General features: G+C 40.8%; 1 protein-coding gene and 1 non-coding gene across 2 annotated transcripts in view; one reads left to right on the top strand and one right to left on the bottom strand.

The window, feature by feature from the left end:
* LOC124716743 (microtubule-associated protein futsch-like) overlaps nt 1-24,227 on the bottom strand; it is a 281,674-nt gene that overhangs the window by 164,665 nt on the left and 92,782 nt on the right. Inside the window, exons 9-12 of the mRNA XM_047243286.1 lie at nt 21,664-22,373; nt 12,653-12,845; nt 9,140-9,242; nt 1,776-1,984 (exon numbers count right to left, since the gene is read on the bottom strand). Of these exons, the coding sequence (XP_047099242.1) occupies nt 1,776-1,984; nt 9,140-9,242; nt 12,653-12,845; nt 21,664-22,373 (1,215 nt within the window). The remainder of the gene's footprint in view (nt 1-1,775; nt 1,985-9,139; nt 9,243-12,652; nt 12,846-21,663; nt 22,374-24,227) is intronic.
* Nucleotides 3,305-3,379, top strand: Trnat-ugu. The gene has a single exon. It is a non-coding gene; the product is annotated as a tRNA-Thr (tRNA).

Below are 24,227 nucleotides of genomic sequence, written 5' to 3'. Positions count from 1 at the left end.
ACGTGCGTGCATGCGCATGCACTGTGGGAATGGGGTGAAGTTTTACTGTAAAGCACACCAAAAGATATGACATAAACTAAAGTTTATTTTGGGTGAGAATTGAAGCAGCATAGGGTTCTAATTGCCACCAAGTTGTCAACATGTAGTATTTCCTGTGACAGGATTCCATTTACTCATCTCGTATGAAAAGTACGAGTTATTGTGGGGTTATTCTGACCCCAGACCAACAAAGAATATGCCTGGTGTTATCACTCACAAAAGAATTTGGTGCCCCATAGCAGGTCAACAATAAAGACAATTAAATGTAAATGAAACAATAACTTCTGTTATATGTACGGTATCAGTTCAGTATTATACATTTGCTATTTCACTGCGTTAACAACTGTATCTGAACATAAAAAATTTAGTTTTTACTTTCTCTCTTTAACTGTATTCATTTATTTTTATTTATGAACTTGGCCAGCTATGGACCACATACAACTTAAGACTTATGGGGTTTCTTTTTCTTCCGTTCTTCCCAGTATTTCTTCATTATCTTGCCAACTACTCGTCTCTGCTCATCTGTCCGCACTCTCTTGGGTAGAGGTTTTGGCTCATCTTCTTCATAGTTTGCGTTTTCTATCAGTAGCCTGAAGTAATTACTGTCACATATTATTTCTCCTGTAACACCTATTATATTGGCGTCTTTCTTTACTGTTTCTATCCATCCTACAGTTTTTTTCAGATTAGTAATGTAATTAAAAATTTTCTTTGTAATCCATGTTTCTTCCATTGTGTTTAAATGTCCACACAATTTTAGCCGTCTCTTCCTCATTGTATCTGTGATCTTTTCTGTATTTTTGTAATTATGTTTGTGTTCTATATACTCTGTTTTTTCATAGGATATTTTTAGCCCAGTTTTTCAGCAATCTCGTGTAACAGATCAAGCATAACTGTTGCGTCTGTTTGGTTTTCAGTTATCAATGCCATATCGTCTGCAAAGGCTAAACATTTCACTTCAAATTTGTTCTTTCCTTGGCTCATCCTTATACCCTTTGTGCCTCTAATTTTTAATGTGCTTTCCCATGTTTTTACTATTTTATCCACAACCAAGTTAAAGAGAATTGGGGGCAGTCCATCTCCTTGTTGAACTCCTGTTTTGATTTTGAATGGTTCAGAAATTTCGCCTTGAAATTGTATTTATAAGAATATATAATAGCAAATATCTAGGCTTGTTAAAAAATGTAGGTAAATTAAAATAGAAGAGGAATCTGAAAAAGATCTTTATATGAGGACAAGTGTTGACAATATTAAAAAAGGAGGTTTGTGTTTATTGTAGGAAGCAAATAAAATGTACGATTCCCGCAATGTGGCAGTGACTAATTTACTAAAACAAAATATTTTACCAACAATAGAAAATCCAGGATGCAATAATGTCTGGCCTCAGCAGCCAGAGACAGTGGTCACACACGTGTGTGAGAGTTGCGTTTATGTGATTATGTGGGTGTATGCCGTCTAATTCTGAAGAAGGCCTTTTGGCCGAATGCTTAGTTGTTTAGCAGTCTTTTCGTCTGTCTGCAACTCGACATCTTCATTACATGGTGAGTAGCAATTTGTCCTTCTCATAACATTATTCCAATAAATATTTGGGGTGATATGTTAGCAGTCAAACATACCTCGTTTCAAAGTTGAACTACTGACAAGTTTTTATCTGTTGATCTACTTCACAAAAATTTATATAAAAACATGATGGCAAATGATTCCTTCTCCATTAATAGATAAACATATCCACTTACCCATGTCACACATGTTTTCGGAGACAAGCCCTTTGTCACGAAGGTAGGTCTTCTCTTCGGCATCTATGGGACGTCGCTGAAGGTCAGGATATTTTCGCTTGAATGACTTTATACCGAGGTACTCGGAGATTTGCTCTTGAATCATCAAGTGATCGCCAGACTTTTCTGGCCACTGGTACTCCGCTATCTGATCCACTGTGAACACCTTGCTGCAAAGATAGATGGTGGAACATGTAACAGAGTGCTCACAGTATTTTCACACACATGTAATTGTGGAGGGAGACACAGTCTTGTCTAAACTAAGCTGTGTCAAATGGATGCAGGCTGCAGTAGTCATGCAGAGATGAATAGGGTTGCACAGGACAGTCATAGAGATCTACATCAAAACCTCTCTTCCTACAGCAGACCACAACAAGATGTTTTTATTGTGTCGAGTTACTTCCGTCCTTACAATTACAACTTTTGTATTAGTGGCATACACTGAGGTGACAAAAGTCACGGGATAGCCATATACACATATACAGAAGGTGGTATTATCCAGGGCGTATACGCGGACAAGGAAAATAAATTCCTGGATTTTGTACGGATTTCCCGGTTAAAAATACACTTTCTCCCGCATGAAAAAACACTTTCTCTGTGTTAAGTGACAGTATATTTTCCCTCGGAACTGCAAAACTCATCAACCCTTTGAATGGTTATGGTTTTATACACAGACACAGAATTTTCCGGCACTTTAGAAAACGAAACTCAGGGAAAAAGATACGTATTGCAAATATCTTTGGTGTGCAGCAACATGTACGTTGCGTATTTTCGTATTACGAAAGTATACATTGGAATTCCATCAAACGCCGTATTCTACTATCCGAATCATTGAAATCGAGATTGCAATGCGCTTTTATAACCCAGTCATAGTCGTAGTGATCTCACCAGCCGATGACAGCGGATATTCAGAGCATAGGACACGTGACGTAGTCAGTCAACAGCAACATCACTGGTAAGTAGCATGAACACACAAACAGGGAAAGTCAATAGTTTAAATTAATATACATAGTATCGCTACAAGAAAAGCACAGCTTTCACATATAATATTGGTCTCTAAGGTTAATCAGCTGCAAGAGAAGCTAAGCTTTTGCATATAATGTTGATCTTTTTTGCAAGTGTTACACTTTAAGATATATCACACAAATATACCAGTAAAATTTTTAATAATGACGTACAGGTCTGATCTTCAGGGTTCGAAATTCGTCTAAATGGCTCATGATCAAAGAGTTGATTTTTAAATGAGAGTCAAACGCTCTGTATAGCTGACTGTATAGTGAAAGGCTACCCGGCCACTGACCTCCTCCTGTGCGAATGCGCACACTTTGCTCAAACTCTTACGGGAATCGTCACCTTAGATCGCGCGAGTAATGAGTGAATGGGCAAATATCCTTTAGGAACATTACAAATGTAGGTTATGGACAGTTGGGAATGTGGTTCTCACGGGAAGCGTACAAGGAATATGTCCCTGCAGTCGCGCTATCCTCTGTGCCCTCGGTGGCTCAGATGGCTAGAGCATCTGCCATGTAAGCAGGAGATCCCGGGTTCGAGTCCCGGTCAGGGCACACAGGTTCATCTGTCTCCATTGAGGTATATCAACAACACCTGTTGGCAGCTGAGGGTTTCGATTAATTATCATTTCTTTCTAGAGAAGCTGCATGGTCATCATTGGTATTTGTTCTTTCGGAACAGTTACTATCTTCGGGATGTAAATTTTCTTGGATCATCAGTACTGTATTATATCATGTTTGGTTCTTTATTATGGCATAATGCCATACATACCCTTGAAATGCAGCAAACAGTTGAAACTAGCCAGTACTGTGGAATTACACATTTCGTTTCAAATACATTGACTGCCTCTGTGGTTTAATAAAAGTCAAATTTCTTTATCAAACAGACAAAAATAACTAAATTGTTCTGCAAGGCGATTAACGCTTGACTGTCTGAAAGGTGAAAATAAAATAAAATCTGAAACTAAAACATATGTTAGCCTTCCGTAATTATGTGAACATATTTTAATTCACTTAATAGCTCCCAGCCACAGATTTCCGTTTTGTTTTCATTTGACGTGAGAGTGAACGAAGGGTAAACAGCAAAATCACTAAATGTAAACACGGGTCACGTGGAGACTACCCACTATAACTCACACTGCTCTACGCATCAGCCCCGAATCTACGATATTTGCTGACCGGGTAAATACTGAAAAAAATCGAATTTTCAAAAATATGTTCATCTTGTAGCGCACATCTTTCTGAAAAGGCTGAAACCTAAAACATATGTGTTCGAAGAAATGTAAGACATGTTATTTGTTCAAAGTGCAAAGTGTGTCAAAGTGCAGTGCCAAGCCTCTTCAGACAGCATTCTTCTATCACACGTCACTGTATTTCGCTCTGTGGAATTAAAACATGTATATTTTGTAAAAGATGTCATCAAACTATATTCAGGACAGTGGAAATTTTAATGTCCTGTGGTGCCTCTCCAGCTCCCAATCGGCCGGTTTATTTGGGGATGGGATTATTTGTAATCGGGAGAACAAGAACGCTTCAGAAAATTTGCACTCTTTATTGCCTATTAGCTAATACGTTGCTGTTTTGTGTGACATAAAATTAAATATAGGATACATAAAACCAATAAAGACAAGAGACAAGCAAGAAAGTACACATTTCTTAAATCCTTAGCTCCTAGCATTTTTTTCTCTCTAATCTTGCTACAGCTTCACATGGCATGCTTTCCTTTCTGAGAAAGAGTCTATTACCTCAAAGTTCTTCAAACGTTTTCCTACATGAAAAATCAAAATGTCGTTATATAATACTGAAAAATCTGTTAATACAAGTAATACCCAAGACTGGTGTAGTTTCTGTATCCGGTTAAGTCTATTTTGTCACTCTGTGCTGAATTAAACAAAATAGGACTTTCTAATATTGTAGCAATTTTGTAACACAAGCCAAATAAACGAGACTGTTTTGGCACAAATGGTCATTTTTATAACACGACAGAATATAATTCACGAAGTACCAATATCAAATGACTATTACGCCTACTACAAGCAAAAAGCTTTATGTTAGAAAATAGTTTCACATTTCATTCATATGCACCAGTTTCTCAAGCATGAGCTTGAAAAGTAGTATTATGAAATTTTTTTATAAAATCGGAATCGTCTTATTATTCCATAATTTGTGTGACGTCACCGTTTCTTCTCCTTCCTCGTTCGAACAAACAATCTTGTCATCACCAATGCTGTAGCTATTCCTGTCATTGTCAAAATTTGTTCGCCAATTAACTTCACTAACCCTGTCAGAATCACAGGTTTAGTTATCCCACAATTATTCTCCGGTTAGGTGTTGTTACATGTTCGTACAACACGTTTTCTGTGTTGCTTCCAGAATAGAACTTAAGCGGCTGCTAGCTGGGGACTGTACAACTGGTCCTGTAGTGAGCTGGCCAAAAATTTTCTGTCAAAGTTTCATTTTCTTGGACACACCGAGAAGATAATACGTAATCTTTCTCACCTGTTATTCCTGTTAGTCGTTTATTTCCACTCTGGTAGTCTGAATCTATGAATTTCGCTAGTAATTATAACAATGCTCATCATTCGCAAACCCATCAACCACATAATCAGACAGTGATTGGCATTCATCCGTTCGGCTTTACTCCGCTCAGCTCGTATAGCCCTGTCCCCTTTTGTCTGCGGAAAGTTTATTTCTAGGTGCGACGAAGATTCTCCTGACAGACACATCACGTAAACTATGCACGCATTCAAAAATAAACTTATGATTCATTCAGAAATCAACTTAAGATGTGTTCAAGAATGTTCAAAAACCAACAGGGATGCGTTTCAAAATCATATGAATAATCGATGGACCAATGTGCGCTGGATGCTAGGCGCTTTGCGAAACAAGTTTTTTTCCCTACAAGAATATGAATTTGGCGCCCCCTTTACCCGGTAGCATCTAGCTGCTTGCTGCGACTGCTTGCACAGATTCCTGTAGCCAGAAGCAGGAGAATCTACTACTCAAACGTGACTCAACTGTGCATGTGCATGAGCCCACTCGTAACTGCTAAAATGAATCTAATGTAAACCGTTGTGACTTCATGCTCATCGGAGGCAATTTGTTGTTATGAAGCATTGCATAGTCTTTCTAAAGCCTTTGACACATTTTGCTGTTGGCAGACATTTGCATGAGCACTGTGTGCCATTTTTGTATGTGGCGCATTTCCTTTGCAATTTAAGTTATTTTGCTTTTTTTCTCTCGTTTATGTTTTATTGTTGAAGTATTATTCTGCAGTACAGGATACAGTAGTATCCTTTGTTAAGAGTATCAGTTCTTACCAGTCAAAACTACAAAAATTTAACAGAAAACTAAAACAATGAAAAATGCCCGAAATTCTAAGAAATTCCCAGGTTTTTCCCGGTTTTCTTCTGGATGAAAAAATTCCCGGCTTTTTCCCAGATCTCCAGGTTGTCCCGGGTCGTATACACCCTGTTATTGCACACACAAGGTATACAAGGACAGTGCATCCGTATTCAGGTGATTCGTGTGGAAAGGTTTCCGGTGTGGTTATGACTGCCCCGTGGGAATTAACAGACTGACTGTGGAATGGTAATTGGAGCTAGATGCAAAGAACATTTCCTTTTGAAAATCAATAGGGAACTCAATATTGCGTGATCCGCAGTGTCGAGAGTGTGCCACAAATACCACATTTCAGGCATTACCTCTCACCGCGGAGAACACTGTGACTGATGGCCTTCACATAACAACCGAGAGCAGCAGTGTTTGTGTAGAGCTGTCAGCGCTAACAGACAAGCAACACTGCATGAAATAACAACAGAAATCAATGTGGGACATACAACGAATGATATGTTAGGACAGTGTAGCAAAATCTGGAGTTAATGGGCTATGGCAGCAGATGACTGACAAGTGCTTTTGCTAACACCATATCACCTGTGGCACCTCTCCTGGGCTCGTAACCATATCAGTTGGAGAACCGTCGCCTGGTCAGACGAGTCCCGATTTCAGTTGGTACGAGGTGATCGTAGGGTTTGAGTGTGTTGTGGACCCCACTAACTCGTGGACCCAAGTTGTCAGCAACACACTGTGCAAGCTGGTGGTGGCTCCATAATGGTGTGGATTGTGTTTACATGAATCATTGACTGTAAATGACTATGTTCAGCTACTTGGAGACCATTTGCAGCCATTCATGGACTTCATGCTCTCAAACAATGACAGAATTTTCACGGATGACAATGCACCTTCCACCTTGGCACAAATGTTCGGAAATGGTTTGAAGAACATTCTGCACAATTAGAACAAATGATTTGGCCACACAGATAAGCCAACATGGGATATAATCAAGAGGTCAGTTCATGCACAAAATTCTCATCGGAAACACTTTCACAGCTATGGGCGGCTTTAGGGACAGCATGGCTCAATATTTCTGCAGGAGAATTCCAATGGCTTTTCGATTCCATGCCACATAGATTTGTTCAACTACACTGGGGAAAAGGGGATCTGGCACCATATAAGGAGGTATCCCATGACTTCTGTCACCTCAGTGCATTTTTAATACAGTAATATAGTACATTGCGCTTTACAATCACACCATTTTGAAACGTGTTGTGTGACCAATTTTTATTCTGGATCTTGTTCATTAACAGTACTGGAAAGGAAGGACGATTTTGTTGCCTGGTACATTTAAGAGACAGAAAAAGACAAGAAATATAAGTGAAAAAGAGAGAGCAGCTGTAATCTTGATTGCCATTTGGTCATATTTGAGGAATTTGAGTAGTCTAAATGGAACCAATCTGTTGGTATATTACAGAAAATTGTTGAAGTTTGGCCTGTTACTGTAAATGTCAAAAAACCAACCCAGCCTATCAACTACGCCTAGGTGTTTGGTAAATTTTGTTTAAAATGAGATGGCAATCAGAGATGAAGATTTGTTGTCTAGGCTTTTAGTAGCACACGCTAACTGTCACACTGGACATTGTATATATGTTACAGAAGAGATGGATACATCATCACCTGTGTGTTCCCCAATGGAATATGGGATATTTCGTCGGGTGAAATTATGTCCGACAGTTCGCAGACTGATATGATGGACACATTATAGGCATAGGATTACAATATCCATTTGTTTGGGAAAATTTGTCGGTGGAAAATGCAGTTTGTCGAAACATTTAATGTCAAGTTCAGCTACAGCGGTAAAACCGAGAAGCTACCAGGCCAATTTGATTCATACGCTGTGAAATTTCCTGCATTTAGGCATTACAATGTTAAGGATGAACTAAATTTTTTAAAAATAAGTACCGGAATGTAATTGTTAAAGTCCAGGCATATGTGTAAAGTTCTAATTTTAGGATGGACAGAACAACAAATGACGGTCAGACATGGAGGAAATTTTTTGAAGAATCTGGTTCTATGGAAAAAGTAAGATTGTGTGTCAGCAATAAATTGGGACAATTTAGTTGTCAAGGATTTGACGCTTCTGGGGTGCCTTGGCACAAATAGACTGGTAAAAACGCATACGAGTTTGTTATGTATAATAAACCTACCAAGTCAGTGACAGTAGACGATGTAACAGACTGGAGAGATATAGACAGTAAATGTGAGGCATAAAATACTGTATTTCAGAGTAATCAATTTTACGTTGGTATATTGGTTAGTAGTTCGGAGCCTAAGGCTGATGATAATATTCAAGTTGAAGTTCAATATTTTCCAAGTATGGTAAAAAATGTAATACATCAAACATTTCGTAAACGGAAGAGTAAAATAACATTCTGAATAAAATTTTGTCTGCATAAGCATTTTTTTTAATTATTTAAAGATACTATCCAGAATCTTTGAGGCTTGCATCCCTCGTATCCAATTCAGACCAAAGGATTGAACACCTTGCCTTGACTTTCTATGGTAACAGGATAAATGGACCAGCTGCAATTATAGTACTTGTCAAAGCCGAAATGAGAAGAATTGATACACAGGTTTAGGGAAGCATATCGAGTGTGTGTGTTTATGCCTAATGGTATTAGGTGTGCACATACATATTATGATTTGAGACAGAGGATGTGTAAGAAGCTGTGGTACCAATACTAGAACCTCAATAAAATAAAAACCTCAAAAGACACACAGCCTCGTGCTTAAAGAGGCATCCAGTATTATAGGGTATAACATATAGGCTGCAAGCAGTTGCAAAAGAGCAAGGAATTAAGTGTGTGTAAGTGCCAGTCTCACAATGTTTAATGTACCCAATTTTAAGTCTCTTAAGAAACACTACAAATGCCTGTGCATGTGTATACGAAGATAGCTGCGAACACACATTTTACTTACATTTCTGCGTCACACACCTCCATACGATTCTTCTTTTTCACACTTTCAGTTGTCGCTGTGCTGATCACACTGCCCTGAGATTCTTCACCAACTCCTTCGGCACCTGTTGGGAGAGAAATTGTGCATGTCAGTGTTTGCTAGGTTTATTTTTTAGTCTGCTCATTCTCACAGCCAATTATTTGTCTAGCTAGAGCAAACAAAAAACCTAGTTTCAAAACACAGTCCATACACGCCACATACCAAGTTAAAATTAAAGTTTTGATTTGGTAAGAGGCACATGTGTATTGTGGCATTCATTCTGCAAGCATTATGAAGCATGTGTTGTCACTTTGACGTTTAGTATCAAGACCAGGTACTGTCAGTGCAGCCGCACCAGGCCAGGCTTGAAAATCAACCTGTAAAGTTCGAAACTAGTCACCTGATATAAATACTGTAACTGTTGACAATAAAAAGTAAAAATTTTAAGGAATTTAAAAAAGTTTCCAATTCCCTGTCAACAAAATGGTGAAACTGAAGTAATGGTTGCATTTTTTTGTACGTGTGTACTGCTGGCTCCACACATTGAGAGAGAAAGAGAAAATGGATGTGCATGTCTCTGCCCACAAACATAAGTCTCGAAACTGTTTCAACTGTCAAAGGAAACTGGTTTTCTCTGCGGGAGCTGTAGTGACATTAGAAGCCTTAAAATTTATTGGCTCCCTTCAGGTTTCCATAGTCCTCGTTTTACCTGATTCTATGTCAGTTTTACAATCTCTAAGGCATCTTGGTAATCATTTGGCAATGCGTCCAGTGTGAAATCCAAGTAGAGATGATAGAATTTCTGTGGTTTAAATCTTGCTGCAGCATAATTCATAACAAAGAAGTTGATACCCTTGTTAAAGAAGCCAGAAAATCCACAACTTCCACAATGACCTCAAACTTTGCCTTCTGAATTGTACTGCGTGGCCACACAGAATGCCTTGCAACAATGGCAACAGGCTTGAATGTGGCTTAATTATTCAGAGGAAGACATTATGCCTGTGTTCAGCTTGTTATACTAAGTAGAACCTGGTGTTGCGATGTTCGCTTACTACATTGCTGATATCTACAGTCTGTCATATGTAATTCAATCACGGGAGCATCCCAATGCATCTCCTTCACATTGGAATACTGTATTTTTTATGCAGCGTTATTTTTATTTAAGCTCTGAACAGTTGTGTTTCTAGTGCTCCTATTCTTTTGTTTTATCTGTTAAATTGTGCTGCTGCAGAAAATTGAAACACAGCATGTTTCAACACCTTTGTTAGATGTATATGTGCATTTTTATTTATATTTGTGCCAGCATCACAATGTTAATCGTTAATGTTGTTCTGCACCTACATCCACATCTACATATATACTCTGCAAACCACCATGTGGTACATGGCAGAGGGTACGTCCAACTATACCAGTTGTCAGGGTTTCTTCCCATTTCATTCACATACAGAGCATAGGAAGCATGATTGTTTGAATGCCCCTGTGCTACATGTTGAAGACAGAGTACCATGGCCTGGGTTCCAGGAAGGTCACTTACTAAGATACATGGCTCACTGGCAATTCAATACGTCAAAAAATGAGCATACTCAAAGCAAGGAACATCAGGAACATTAAAGACTGCAAAGAGGAAAGAAAAAGCATAGCACTCACAATAAATATCCCACTGATACGGATATATGTGTTTTTTGGGAGGCAGCAATTTCTGCTATGTTGGGAAGAATACAAACAAATACAGACTTGGTGAAAACTTGAAAGCTTTTGTCACGGAGAATTGGACTTCAATACTAGAATGGCAAAAAAATTGTTCTGTGCATAAGATTTTGTTTTAACCCATTACTGGTCACTGTCCCTTTTTTTGGGACGTGTATATTTTACTTATTTCTACGTAAGCAATGGAGCTTTTAGCCTTTATTGTTGCACCTGTAGGTTCAACTAACTGCTATAATGCCTGTAAATGTAAAATAAATAACTTTTTTCTAAGTACTTCATGTCAGGAAAATTATACATTTGCCGATTTTTCATTCTCGCACTTGGCAACACAGTATGTCTGCTGGTAGTTCCTTGACGACAATGAGCTGTGATTTAGTTGTCTGGGCGTGTTTGTTATGAACAGATGGATGTCTGTGAAAGACTCGAAAAGAATGGCAAAAGAAAAGGAACGAGGATTCTATCACTACATGTTTGACAAAGAGAATGAACTTCTGGTTGTGAAATGGAGTGACAACAAACTAGTATGTGTAGCAACAAATTACAGCACTGTTACTCCTCTGAGTTCTACTAGAAGATACTCACGGGCAAAGAAAATGGAAATATCTGTTACAATACCACATCTCATTGAAGAATACAATGCCCATATGGGTGGCGTAGATCTACTGGACAAGCAGATATCACTTTATAGGACGAGGATAAGATCAAAGAAATGGTGGCGGCCATTATTCACACAGATGATAGATATCTGCGTAGTAAACACATGGCGTGCTCTCACTTTTGGATGTCCGACGGAGAATAGTATTGTTTTACCTATCAAAGGAAACAGGATCAGTAGCAAAACGCAGAGGACCACAAGGAAGCAAATTAACGGGAGGACGGGTGGGCATGGATGTACGGCTAGATCCAGGAAAGCATTTCATTGTGCCAAGTAAAATGCAGAAGAGATGTGCTTACTGCAAGGAAAAAAAAAATTGTGATAGGTGCAATGTTGGTGTACATGACAAGTGTTTTGCTTCATTTCATACTGAATAGACATTCAATAATATTAAAACATTCTTTATTTATTGTCTGTGTTGTTTCTTACAATATTATGCATGGAGAATAAGGTTGTGAATTTGGATAGCACATTTGGCCAATGTCCCAAAAATGGGACGGTCTGTAGTTTTTGTTCTAATAAACTGAAAATTTTCAAAACAACTTTTTATTCAATTAATCACTCAATGTAACATATTTAAATATAAAAGTTTGCAAAAAATGATCCGATAGAGTTTTGGCCAGTAATGGGTTAAAAGGTACCAGAATAAGGCGTGTGCATGTGAGAGAACACAGTTTTGAAATACATGCACAAAATTACATTTTTACAAAACAATGAAATATCAGAATAAAAACTGCCAGTGGTTTCTTCAGATGAAACACTGATTCCGACACATACGTGAACAAATGTTATCACACAGATAATGTACAAAAAATATTCTCAAACAAAAGTGTGGGTCGCCTGTGCTACACAGGGCATTGATGTATAGACACGTAGCATGTGGCTGCATTCCACTTGCAAGAACACCAGAGTGCACATTGCCCTTCTCTTCCATCTCTGTTTTTTGGGTGTAAACATGAAGCTAATGTGGTCAGGTCTACAATTCGCTTTGCCAGGTAATACAGCACCCATGTTTACTCAATAACTAACTAGATCACACAATTTTATGAATGGGAGGAAGCGGCCCTATATACAACATGTGTTCAGATCCTCAGACAGTGGCATACGGCTAGAGACAGAAAAGTTCCACTTACCTGGTGTCTTGGCCACAGGGATCTTGTCAGGGATCTGCACCGGAGACTGAGCCCGACTGCCTTCTGCACTCTCAGGCTCTGCCATTCTCCCAACTACTGCACCCTCGGCACTCATGCGCGTCTCTTCTTCGAACACCTGCACTGTACTCGGAGCAGGACACGGTGATGGAGGCTCGCTTGCCATTGGTGGAGCCTGTAAACCAATGTATGTCTAGCTAAAAACATTTTTACAGTTATATTATCTATTCCCGACACACAGTTATATGGAACAGTGGTCGACAAAATTGGTAAAAAAATTTAATTTACAGTTGTACTTTTGTCAAATGAGTACAGGTTTTGATCACCAGGCAATCCCCTTGTACACCACTGTCAAACCCGATTACCTGAGCCGATGCATCACTATAAAGATAAAATAATGATGCTCCTACTCGGTTAAGCAGGTTCGTCGACTGTGAGTCTGTGGATGGCCTGATTATCAAAATCAACAGTCGTTTAAAAAGTAAAATCCCAACTGCAGACTAAAGCAAATAATAGTTTTTCATTCTTTGAGTCATGAGTCAAGTAAAAGCGATACTCCATGAAAGGTATTTGAGACTCTGGCTTTAATTTATTGAAAAAACTATGAATATTAAATGACTACAATTTTAAATAGGAAACATTTCCTAATATTTTTCAAAATATTACTAGAAAAATATTTACATAATCACAAATTTTGTCTTATTATACCTAGAAAATTCTTGGAATGAATATCATTGATATTGCAGACACTGCCAACGGTTATGTTTAATATATTAATAGAATATGTTTGAAACTAGACCAGAAAATCATTTACAATAAGATAATGAACAACGGGCCTCATTAAAATATGGAAAAAATTAACAGTTTCTTTAAACAAAATTTTCCTAACAAAATATTACATGCTACAAATAATTTTTTAAATGGGACACAGAACACAATTATTCACCGTATCCCCTTTAGCACGAATTAGCAGCCTTTTATCTAAGTCTATAGTACACACATGGCGTAATGTATCACAATTAATGCCTGTGACGCTGTTCCTCAAAGCTAGCACACTGGGATGCCGAGATTTGTCTGAGACACCTTCAACTATAATCAATATGTTGCAATATAGTGGTTTAAACTGGGGCTGTGGAAGTGCAAAGTTCTTTAGACCAAAGCATGTCGAACTTGTCTGACATCCAGTGTCTACCAAGTGGTACATGTAAACCAGTGCACCATATGGAGTTCACGACACCACTGTTTCCATCCATGACTGTGGAAAACCTGCACTAACATTCAAATAAACCTCTCTTGCGAGTTCACTTTTATACTAAGAAATATTTTTGCTGGACACAATTCTTAGCACATCCCCTGGGTTGAGTGAAAGTCAGAGGTAATTTCCCCCATCTATTTTTGGATACACAATGAAAATGTCATCAGAAAAGAACTTCATTCGATTTGGGATATCTGTATTTACAACCAATATTTTAACTTTTAATTTGAAACAGCTATTTCTGTTCCAGTGCTTATCGGAATACACAAAGATACACTGACGTGACGACAGTCATGGGATACCTACTAATATCGTGTTAGACCACCTTTTGCCCGACGTACTGCAGCAACTCAATGTGGAATGAACTCATCAAGAAATACTGAGCCGTGCTGCCTCTACAGATATCCATAATTGCGAAAGTGTTTCCGGTGCAGGATTCTGTGCACAAACTGACCTCTCTATTATGTCCCATAAATGTCTGATGGGATTCACATCAGGTACTGGGTGGCCAAATCATTTGCTCAAACTGACCGACACGTTCTTCAAACTGCTCGCAAACAATTTATGCCCAGTGACATGGTGCATTGACATCCATAAAAATTCTATCATTGTTTGGGAACACGACAACTATGAATGGTTGCAAATGACCTCCAATTAGCCAAAAATAACCATTTCCAGTCAATGATCTGTTCCAGCATAACGACAAGTGCTGGCACGACGTTCAAGAATGGAAGAGCAGAGAGGGGGTTCTGAGACAATGACAGCCAATAGTACGATGGTAAATCCCAATCTAGGATGACACCAAGATAGGCGTGGCCTCGACAATATAAGCGCTGATGCCAGAGTGGAAGATGAGCCATCATACAAACACTACAGCAGTGACTTGTGAACTGTATTCTTTTGCTTGCAATGAAACTGTATATACCAAAGAACAGTCGTTATTTGCATGTTGCTATTTGCTTGCAACACACCATTGTGAATATGCAATGTTAAGTATTGTTAATTTAACTTACTATAATAAACTCCTGCCTATCACGAATTGGCATCTCCGCTACATGGTGAGCGGCAACTTTCCACTCCATTAATTTGATCTGCTTGAATCGTTGTCTAGTGATCTGAGAAAACAGCTTCCTAGGTACCCTATATTAGACAAGTGGGCAGAACGCAATAATTGATGACGAGGATTTAAAAAAAAAATTCCCTGCGCCTCGGGGCCACGGAATTTTCTTTTGTGTATTGCTGGTGCCATAATTCTCGTTTGTCTTTTCTTTGCAAGGGTGTTTACTTGCTTAAACAGTCTCTTACCATGTTTTTGCTAAAGAGTGTTTTCAGGTGGGTGTTGCAGAAATTTTATTTGCTTTTGTACTTATTTTTCTTGCATGCCTTGTCTGTTTCTTGCATCTGTCTCTTCCAACATGCCCATCCCACCTATCCCACTCCCTGCTCATTAACCACAGCTGCAATGCGATGCAATGCAGCTAATGCAGATGTTTCAGTTTCAGAGCCAGCAAATACCCTCGCTGCCACACACGGTATGGCAGTTTCTGGCTAACCAAACTACTAATGCAGCACAAGCAACACACACAGCAGCGCCACGTGCTATACTGCCTTTTCACCAGTTTCATGAACAAGAATAGGAATGGCTCGAGTGGTTGCAACAGCTTGAAGCCCACATAATTGCTCACAACATACCTGGCACTGTGGAACTCCCCTATTTAGTGTCCATGGTAGGAAATGCAGTGTTCAGATTCACTCAGAAATTGTTTCCTCACACCACTCCAGGGGAACTTTCGTATGATCAGGTTGAAGATTCGCTAACAAACTATTGAGACCAACAAGCAAATATGGTAGCAGCTAGATATCAATTCTTTAATTGTAAAACGTGGTCAGAACAAAATTAACACGAGTGGGTAACAAATTTGCTGGGTATGATAAGGAAATGCAAATTCAAATGTGCTTGTGATGCTTTATATTCAGAAGTTACGTTGTGTGATGCGATCCTGTACGATGTAACTGATGTCAAACTAAGAGAACAGATTTTGAAATAGTCCGATCCATCATTTCTGCAAGTAGTGCAAACACTAGATCAGTACGATTCACGTGCCCTCTCAGCCGATAAATCTGAGCAGCCGGCAATTTGTCAGGACGAGTCCCTTGTTTGCGACCGGCCCATTCAGCAGCAGCAGCTTTCGCTTGCCACACCGCATAAACAACTCTGCACACCGCATAAGCAGCTCGGTAAACATGCGGCTCCACAGGCGAACAGAATTAAGTCATGCCTCGTGTTATTCACAGCACAAACGCCAAGACTGCACCTCCCAATAAGCACAGTGTTTTATGCTTGTGGCAAGAAAGGACATGTACAATCCATATGTTTGCAACGGAACAAACATAAGAATTTGGTACACACACAAAAATCTAGTCGCAAGGCCCATGTCATTAATGCAGTATATTCAAAGCCTGCAACAGGCATTAGCAAAACTAGCAAGTGAGCAGTTTCTTCAGTGCTACGCCAGTCCAACAAATTTTTTGTTCATTTGCATCTTAGTGGAAAATGTGTGAATTTTCAGTTGGACACAGGCACCTTTGTTACATCGCTGAATCGTCACACATATGAAATGTTAGGCTCCCCACACACGTCTAAAACTAGCACAACCTGACGGCTTATAATGGACGAGACAATTCCGTTTTCGGAAAATGTACTTTGCCTGCCACGTATCGCTTGCATATGTGAACAGTGAGTTTTATGGCACTAGAATCATGCGATTGTGAGAATATATATGGTCTTGATTCATTTGATTTGTTTGGTTTTAACATTCAGGACAATGTGTTGTCAGTGTCTGCACTGCATGCAAAAAGACAGTGTAGCTATCTTGCTGAAACTGTAGCTAGCTTGCTGAAAGAATTCCCGGAATTATTTTCTGAAGGCTTAGGTGGTGGTGGGGATGGGGGTGGGGGTGGGAGGGGATGTTCCAGTATAATGACAAGTGCAAGCGCGACGATCAAGAACGGAAGAGCAGAGAGGGCTGTGAGACAACGTCAGCCAATAGTACACTCACAAACCCCTATCTAGGAAGATACCAAGACAGGAGCGGCCTCTTAACAAAGAGAATATTAGCGCCGCACCACCTAGCCGAGGCCAGAGTGGAAGATGAGCCGTCATACAAATGCTACAGCAATGATTTATGAGCTGTACTGTTTTGCTTGCAAAGAAATTTTATATCCCGAAGGACATTGATTATCTGCATGTCGCCATTTGCTTGCGACACACCTTTGTCAATACGCAAAGTTAAGCATTGTTAATTTAACTTACTGTAAACTCCATTAATATGATTTGCTTGAATTGTTGTCTAGCGATCCTAGGCACCCTGTATTAGACGAGTGGGTAGAACATAATATGGTCAGTTCAATTGAAGTGGAGGACCCAGTCTACTTCTGTAAACACAGCACACACCACTATGGAGCCAGCAGCAGTTTGCAAATCACCTTGTTGACAACTTGGGTCCATGGATTCGTGTGGTCTGCACCACCCTACTGAAATCTAGACTCATCTGAACAAGCTACTGTTTTGCAGTCTAGGGTCCAACCAATATGGTCACAAGCCTAGGAGAGATGCTGCAGGCAATGTCATGTTGTTAACAAAAGTAAGTCAGTCGTCTGCTGCCATAGCTCACCAACACCAAATTTTGCCGCATTGCCCTAACACATACATTCATCGTATGTCTTACATTGATTTCTGCAGTTACTGCACACAGTGTTGCTTGTCTGTTAGCACTGCGAACTCTACACAAATGCTGCTGCTCTCTGTCATTAAGTGAAGGCTGTCGGAGACTGGGTTGCCCGTGATGAGAGGTAATGCCTGAAATTTGGTATTCGGGGCGTTCTCTTGACGCAGTGGTTCTTGGAATATGGAATTCCCAAAATGGAATGTACCAGGTGTCTAGCTCCAACTACCACTCCACATTCAAACTCTGTTAAATCCTACTGTGAGGCCAACATCATGTTGGAAGCCTTTTCATGTGAATCAGTTAACAGCTCCGATAATGCGCTGCACTTTTATACCTTGTGTATGCAATACTACTGCCATCTGTATCCCATGACATTTGTCATGTCAGTGCAAGTTGATTATGTCAGTGTAATTATATAAAAAAAAAACAAAGATGATGTGACGTACCAAACGAAAGCGCTGGCAGGTCGTTAGACACACAAACAAACACAAACATACACACAAAATTCAAGCTTTAGCAACAAACGGTTGCTTCATCAGGAAAGAGGGAAGGAGAGGGAAAGACAAAAGGATCTGGGTTTTAAGGGAGAGGGTAAGGAGTCATTCCAATCCCAAGAGCGGAATGACTTACCTTAGGGGGAAAAAAGGACAGGTATACACTCGCACACACACACATATCCATCCGCACATACACAGTCAAAAGCAGACATTTGTAAAGGCAAAAAGTATGGGCAGAGATGTCAGTCAAGGCGGAAGTACAGAGGCAAAGATGTTGTTGATAGACAGGTGAGGTATGAGTGGCGGCAACTTGAAATTAGCAGAGGCTGAGGCCTGGCGGATAACGGGAAGAGAGGATATACTGAAGGGCAAGTTCCCATCTCCGGAGTTGTGACAGGTTGGTGTTAGTGGGAAGTATCCAGATAACCCGGACGGTGTAACACTGTGCCAAGATGTGCTGGCCGTGCACCAAGGCATGTTTAGCCACAGGGTGAGCCTCATTACCAACAAACACTGTCTGCCTGTGTCCATTCATCAGAAAGGACAGTTTGTTGCTGGTCATTCCCACATAGAAAGCTTCACAGTGTAGGCAGGTCAGTTGGTAAATCACGTGGGTGCTTTCACACGTGGCTCTGCCTTTGATCGTGTACACCTTCAGGGTTACAGGACTGGAGTAGGTGGTGGTGGGAGGGTGCATGGGACAGGTTTTACACCGGGGTCGGTTACAAGGGTAGGAGCCAGAGGGTAGGGAAGGTGGTTTGGGGATTTCATAGGGATGAACTAACAGGTTACGAAGGTTAGGTGGATGGCGGAAAGACACTCTTGGTGGAGTGGGGAGGATTTCATGAAGGATGGATCTCATTTCAGGGCAGGATTTGAGGAAGTCGTATCCCTGCTGGAGAACCACATTCAGAGTCTGATCCAGTCCCGGAAAGTATCCTGTCACAAGTGGGGCACTTTTGGGGTTCTTCTGTGGGAGGTTCTGGGTTTGAAGGGATGAGGAAGTGGCTTTGGTTATTTGCTTCTGTACCGGGTCGGGAGGGTAGTTGCGGGATGCGAAAGCTGTTTTCAGGTTGTTGATGTAATGGTTCAGGGATTCTGGACTGGAGCAGATTCATTTGCCACGAAGACCTAGGCTGTAGGGAAGGGACCGTTTGAAGTGGAATGGGTGGCAGCTGTCATAATGGAGGTGCTGTTGCTTGTTGGTGGGTTTGATGTGGACAGACGTGTGAAGCTGGCCATTGGACAGATGGAGGTCAACGTCAAGGAAAGTGGCATGGGATTTAGAGTAGGACCAGGTGAATCTGATGGAACCAAAGGAGTTGAGGTTGGAGAGGAAATTCTGGAGTTCTTCTTCACTGTAAGTCCAGATCATGAAGATGTCATCAATAAATCTGTACCAAACTTTGGGTTTGCTGGCCTGGGTAACCAAGAAGGCTTCCTCTAAGCGACCCATGAATAGGTTGGCGTACAAGGGGGCCATCCTGGTACCCATGGCTGTTCCCTTTGTTGGTATGTCTGGCCTTCAAAAGTGAAGAAGTTGTGGGTCAGGATGAAGCTGGCTAAGGTAATGAGGAAAGAGGTTTTAGGTAGGGTGGCAGGTGATCGGCATGAAAGAAAGTGCTCCATCGCAGCGAGGCCCTGGACGTGCGGAATATTTGTGTATAAGGAAGTGGCATCAATGGTTACAAGGATGGTTTCCGGGGGTAACAGACTGCGTAAGGATTCCAGGTGTTCGAGAAAGTGGTTTGTGTCTTTGATGAAGGATGGGAGACTGCATGTAATGGGTTGAAGGTGTTGATCTACGTAGGCAGAGATACGTTCTGTGGGGGCTTGGTAACCGGCTACAATGGGGCGGCCGGGATGATTGGGTTTGTGAATTTTAGGAAGAAGGTAGAAGGTAGGGGTGTGGGGAGTCGCTGGGGTCAGGAGGTTGATGTAGTCAGGTGAAAGGTTTTGTAAGGGGCCTAAGGTTCTGAGGATTCCTTGAAGCTCCACCTGGACATCAAGAATGGGATTACTTTGGCAAACTTTGTATGTGGTGTTGTCTGAAAGCTGACGCAGTCCCTCAGCCACATACTCCCGACGATCAAGTACCACTGTCGTGGAACCCTTGTCGGCCGGAAAACCACCTTCCCTACCCTCTGGCTCCTACCCTTGTAACCACCCCGGTGTAAAACCTGTAGCATGCACCCTCCCACCACCACCTACTCCAGTCCTGTAACCGATCAAAGGCAGAGCCACGTGTGAAAGCACCCACGTGATTTATCAACTGACCTTCCTACACTGTGAAGCTTTCTATGTGGGAATGACCAGCAACAGACTGTCCATTCGCATGAATGGACACAGGCAGACAGTGTTTGTTGGTAATGAGGATCACCCTGTGGCTGAACATGCCTTGGTGCACGGCCAGCACATCTTGGCACAGTGTTACACCGTCCGGGTTATCTGGATACTTCCCACTAACACCAACCTGTCAGAATTCCGGAGATGGGAACTTGCCCTTCAGTATATCCTCTCTTCTCGTTATCCGCCAGGCCTCAACCTCCGCTAATTTCAAGTTGCCGCCAGTCATACCTCACCTGTCTTTCAAGAACATCTTTGCTCTTTGCTTCCACCTCGACTGACATCTCTGCCCATACTCTTTGCCTTTACAAATGTCTGCCTGTGTCTGTGTATGTGCGGATGGATATGTGTGTGTATGCGAGTGTATACCTGTCCTTTTTTCCCCCTAAGGTAAGTCTTTCCGCTCCCGGGATTGGAATGACTCCTTACCCTCTCCCTTAAAACCAACTTCCTTTCGTCTTTCGCTCTCCTTCCCTCTTTCCTGATGAGGCAACAGTTTGTTGCGAAAGCTTGAATTTTGTGTGTATGTATCTGCCTGTTTGTGTTTCTATGGACCTGCCAGCGCTTTCGTATGGTAAGTCACATCATCTTTGTTTTTAAATATATTTTTCCCATGTGGAATGTTTCCCTCTATTTTATATATATCAAAAAACAAAGATGTAGTGACTCACCAAATGAAAGCGCTGGCAGGTCTCTGCCCAAACTCTTTGCCTTTACAAATGTCTGCTTGTGTCTGTGTATGTGTGGATGGATATGTGTGTGTGTGCGAGTGTATACCTGTCCTTTTTTCCCCCTAAGGTAAGTCTTTCCGCTCCCGGGATTGGAATGACTCCTTACCCTCTCCCTTAAAACCCATATCCTTTTATCTTTCCTTCTCCTTCCCTCTTTCCTGACGAGGCAACCATAGGTTGCGAAAGCTAGAATTTTGTGTGTATGTTTGTGTTTGTTTGTGTGTCTATCGACCTGCCAGCGCTTTTGTTTGGTAAGTTTCATCATCTTTCTTTTTAGATATATTTTTCCCACGTGGAATGTTTCCCTCTATTATATTCATATATATATATATATATATGTATATATATATATATATATATATATATATATATATATGTATATATATATATATATATATATATAGAGAGAGAGAGAGAGAGAGAGAGAGAGAGTCACCTGCATCGGTGATGGTGGTCCTGATGGTACAAGAGATACACTCTGTGCAGTTGCCGTAGGTTCAACAGTAGGCTCAGGGGTGCGAGGTTCGACGATCACATCTGGAGTTGCTGCAGTCGGCTCTCTGTCCGCAGGCTGCATTTCCCTCGTCTCTGTTGACCTTCTTCGAGTCGTTTCAGTGACTGCCTTGGAATCTGCTGGTAGTGGCTCCTTTTCTGCAGCCACCAGTGACGCTCGCCTAGCAGTGGCGGCGGACTTCTTTCCTGGCCCTGCCTTCTGGTGCTTCGATGGGGGTGACTTGGGTTCAGGGGACTTCACCCTCGGAGGAGACTGCAGGCCAGGAGGCGACCTGAGTAGCGCAGGAGGTGACTTCTCGCCCAATGCAAAGCTCTTCTTCCCCGGCTCTGGTAACGCTTCACGTGCAATAGCACTGGACCTGGGTAGTGTGGGAGGAGACTTCTCGCCTAATGCAAAGCTCTTCTTCACCGGCTCCGGCAACGTTTCTTGTGGAATAGCACCCGACCTGGATAGCCCGGAAGGAGACTTGTCACCCAACGTGAAGCTCTTCTTCGCCGGCTGTGGTAACATTTCGTGTGGAATAGCACCAGAGATGCTGGTTGGAGAGAGAGACCCAGAGAAGCTGCGTGCAAACTCAGACAGACCACCTGGACGATGATCTGTGAGTGTGTCACCTCTGCGTCTGCGACCGCCTGCAAAGCAAAGACCTATTAACACTTTTTCTTTCTAAATTATATGTATCAGTTTGTACAGATATTAAATGGATGATCAAATAGGTGGTACAGCTTTACGAGGGGCCGCTCGATCTGTAACGATGAAGAATATGTTGATAAATAATGTCAGCTGCGAGCTGTAATGAATCCTGCCTCCTCACAACTTTTGTATTTCAGTTGAAATGTTCAATTCTATATAAATTTTGGTTCAACTTGGGTCAATGTTTGTACTTAAATTATATATTCAAGGATATGATAAGTGAGCTGGGACACCAAACATTAAAACAAAGGCATTTTCATTGGGGTGAGAACTTTTCATGAAGTAAATCACCAAATTTCTCCCCCGATTGCATGAAGTGACCACTGTATCTACACCTACATGAGTACTTACATGAGTACTCTGCAATTCAAAATGAAGTGCCTGGAAAAGGGTTCTCTAAACCAATTTTAGACTATTGTTCTACTGTTCCAAACTAACAGCACATGGTAAAAATGAACACACATATCTTTTTATACAAGCCCCAATTTCTGTTATCATATTACAATGATCATTTCTCCCTGTTTAGGCCACTGGCAATAAAATATTTTCACACTCTGAGGAGAAAGTTGGGGATTGAAATTTAATGAAAAGATCTTGCAATGAAAAACACCTTTGTTTTAATGACTGCCACACTCAACTCACCTGTACGTAACACTTTCTCCCTAAAACACAATAATACAAAACGAGCTGCCCTGCTTAGGACTTTTTTGATGTCCTCCATCTGGTAAGGATCCCGTATCACACAGTAATACTCTAGCAGAGGGTGGAAAAGCATAGTGTAGGCAGTCTCTCTAAGTAGACATGTTGCATCTTCTAAATAATCTGCCACTAAAACACAGTCTATGGTTTGCCTTTCCCACAACATTAGCCATGTGATTGTTAGTATTTGAGTTGTTTGTAATTATAATTCCTAGTTATTTAGATAAATTGACAGCCTTTAAATTTGTGTGATTTATTGTATGATCAAAATTTAATGGATTTCTTTTTGTACATATATGGATAACCTAATACTTTTATTTATTCAGAGGCCACTGCGACTTTTTGCAGCGTACAGATATCATGTCTAAGTCATTTTGCAATTGGTCTCTATCTTATGATGATGCTACTAGACTGTAAATGACAGTATCATCTGCAAACAATATAACAGGGCTGCTCAGGAACAGTAGAGCTCATAACACTTCCTTCGGAACACCAGATGTCACTTCTGTTTTACTTGATTTTCCGTAGATTATTACAACAGGAAATCATGAATCCAGTCCTATAACTGAAGCGATACTTCACAGACACATAATTTGACTAGAAGTCTGTTGTGAGGAATGGTGTCAAAGCTTTCTGGAGATTGTAAATTTCTCAATCAATCTGAGACCCCTGTTGATAGCACTCATTACTTTTTATGAATAAAGAGCTAGCTGTGTTTCACAAGAACAATATTTTCTGAATTCATGATATAATGTCTGAACAAAGTGTATGTTCCAAATCGATGTCAGTGACACGAGTCTGTAATTCATTGGACTATTCCTATTTCTTTTCCTGAGTATTGGTGTGACCAGCATTTTGGTACTGATATTTCATTAAGTGAGTCGTATGTGATTGCGAAGTCTGGAGCTACTGTCCCAGTGTAATCTGAGAGGAACTTAATTGGTATATTGCCTGGACCGGATTATTTGCCTTTATTAAGTAATTTAAGCTGCTTCGCTACACCGAAGATATCTATATGTAAGAGATAATAAGAGAAATCAGAGCTTGCACAGAAAGTGTGTGTGTGTATGTGTGTGTGTGTGTGTGTGTGTGTG

This window comes from Schistocerca piceifrons, chromosome 9, assembly GCF_021461385.2.
Source record: "Schistocerca piceifrons isolate TAMUIC-IGC-003096 chromosome 9, iqSchPice1.1, whole genome shotgun sequence".
Lineage (NCBI taxonomy): Eukaryota > Metazoa > Arthropoda > Insecta > Orthoptera > Acrididae > Schistocerca > Schistocerca piceifrons.
Note: the sequence above shows the minus strand (reverse complement) of the source record. Positions and strands in the feature narration are given on the sequence as shown.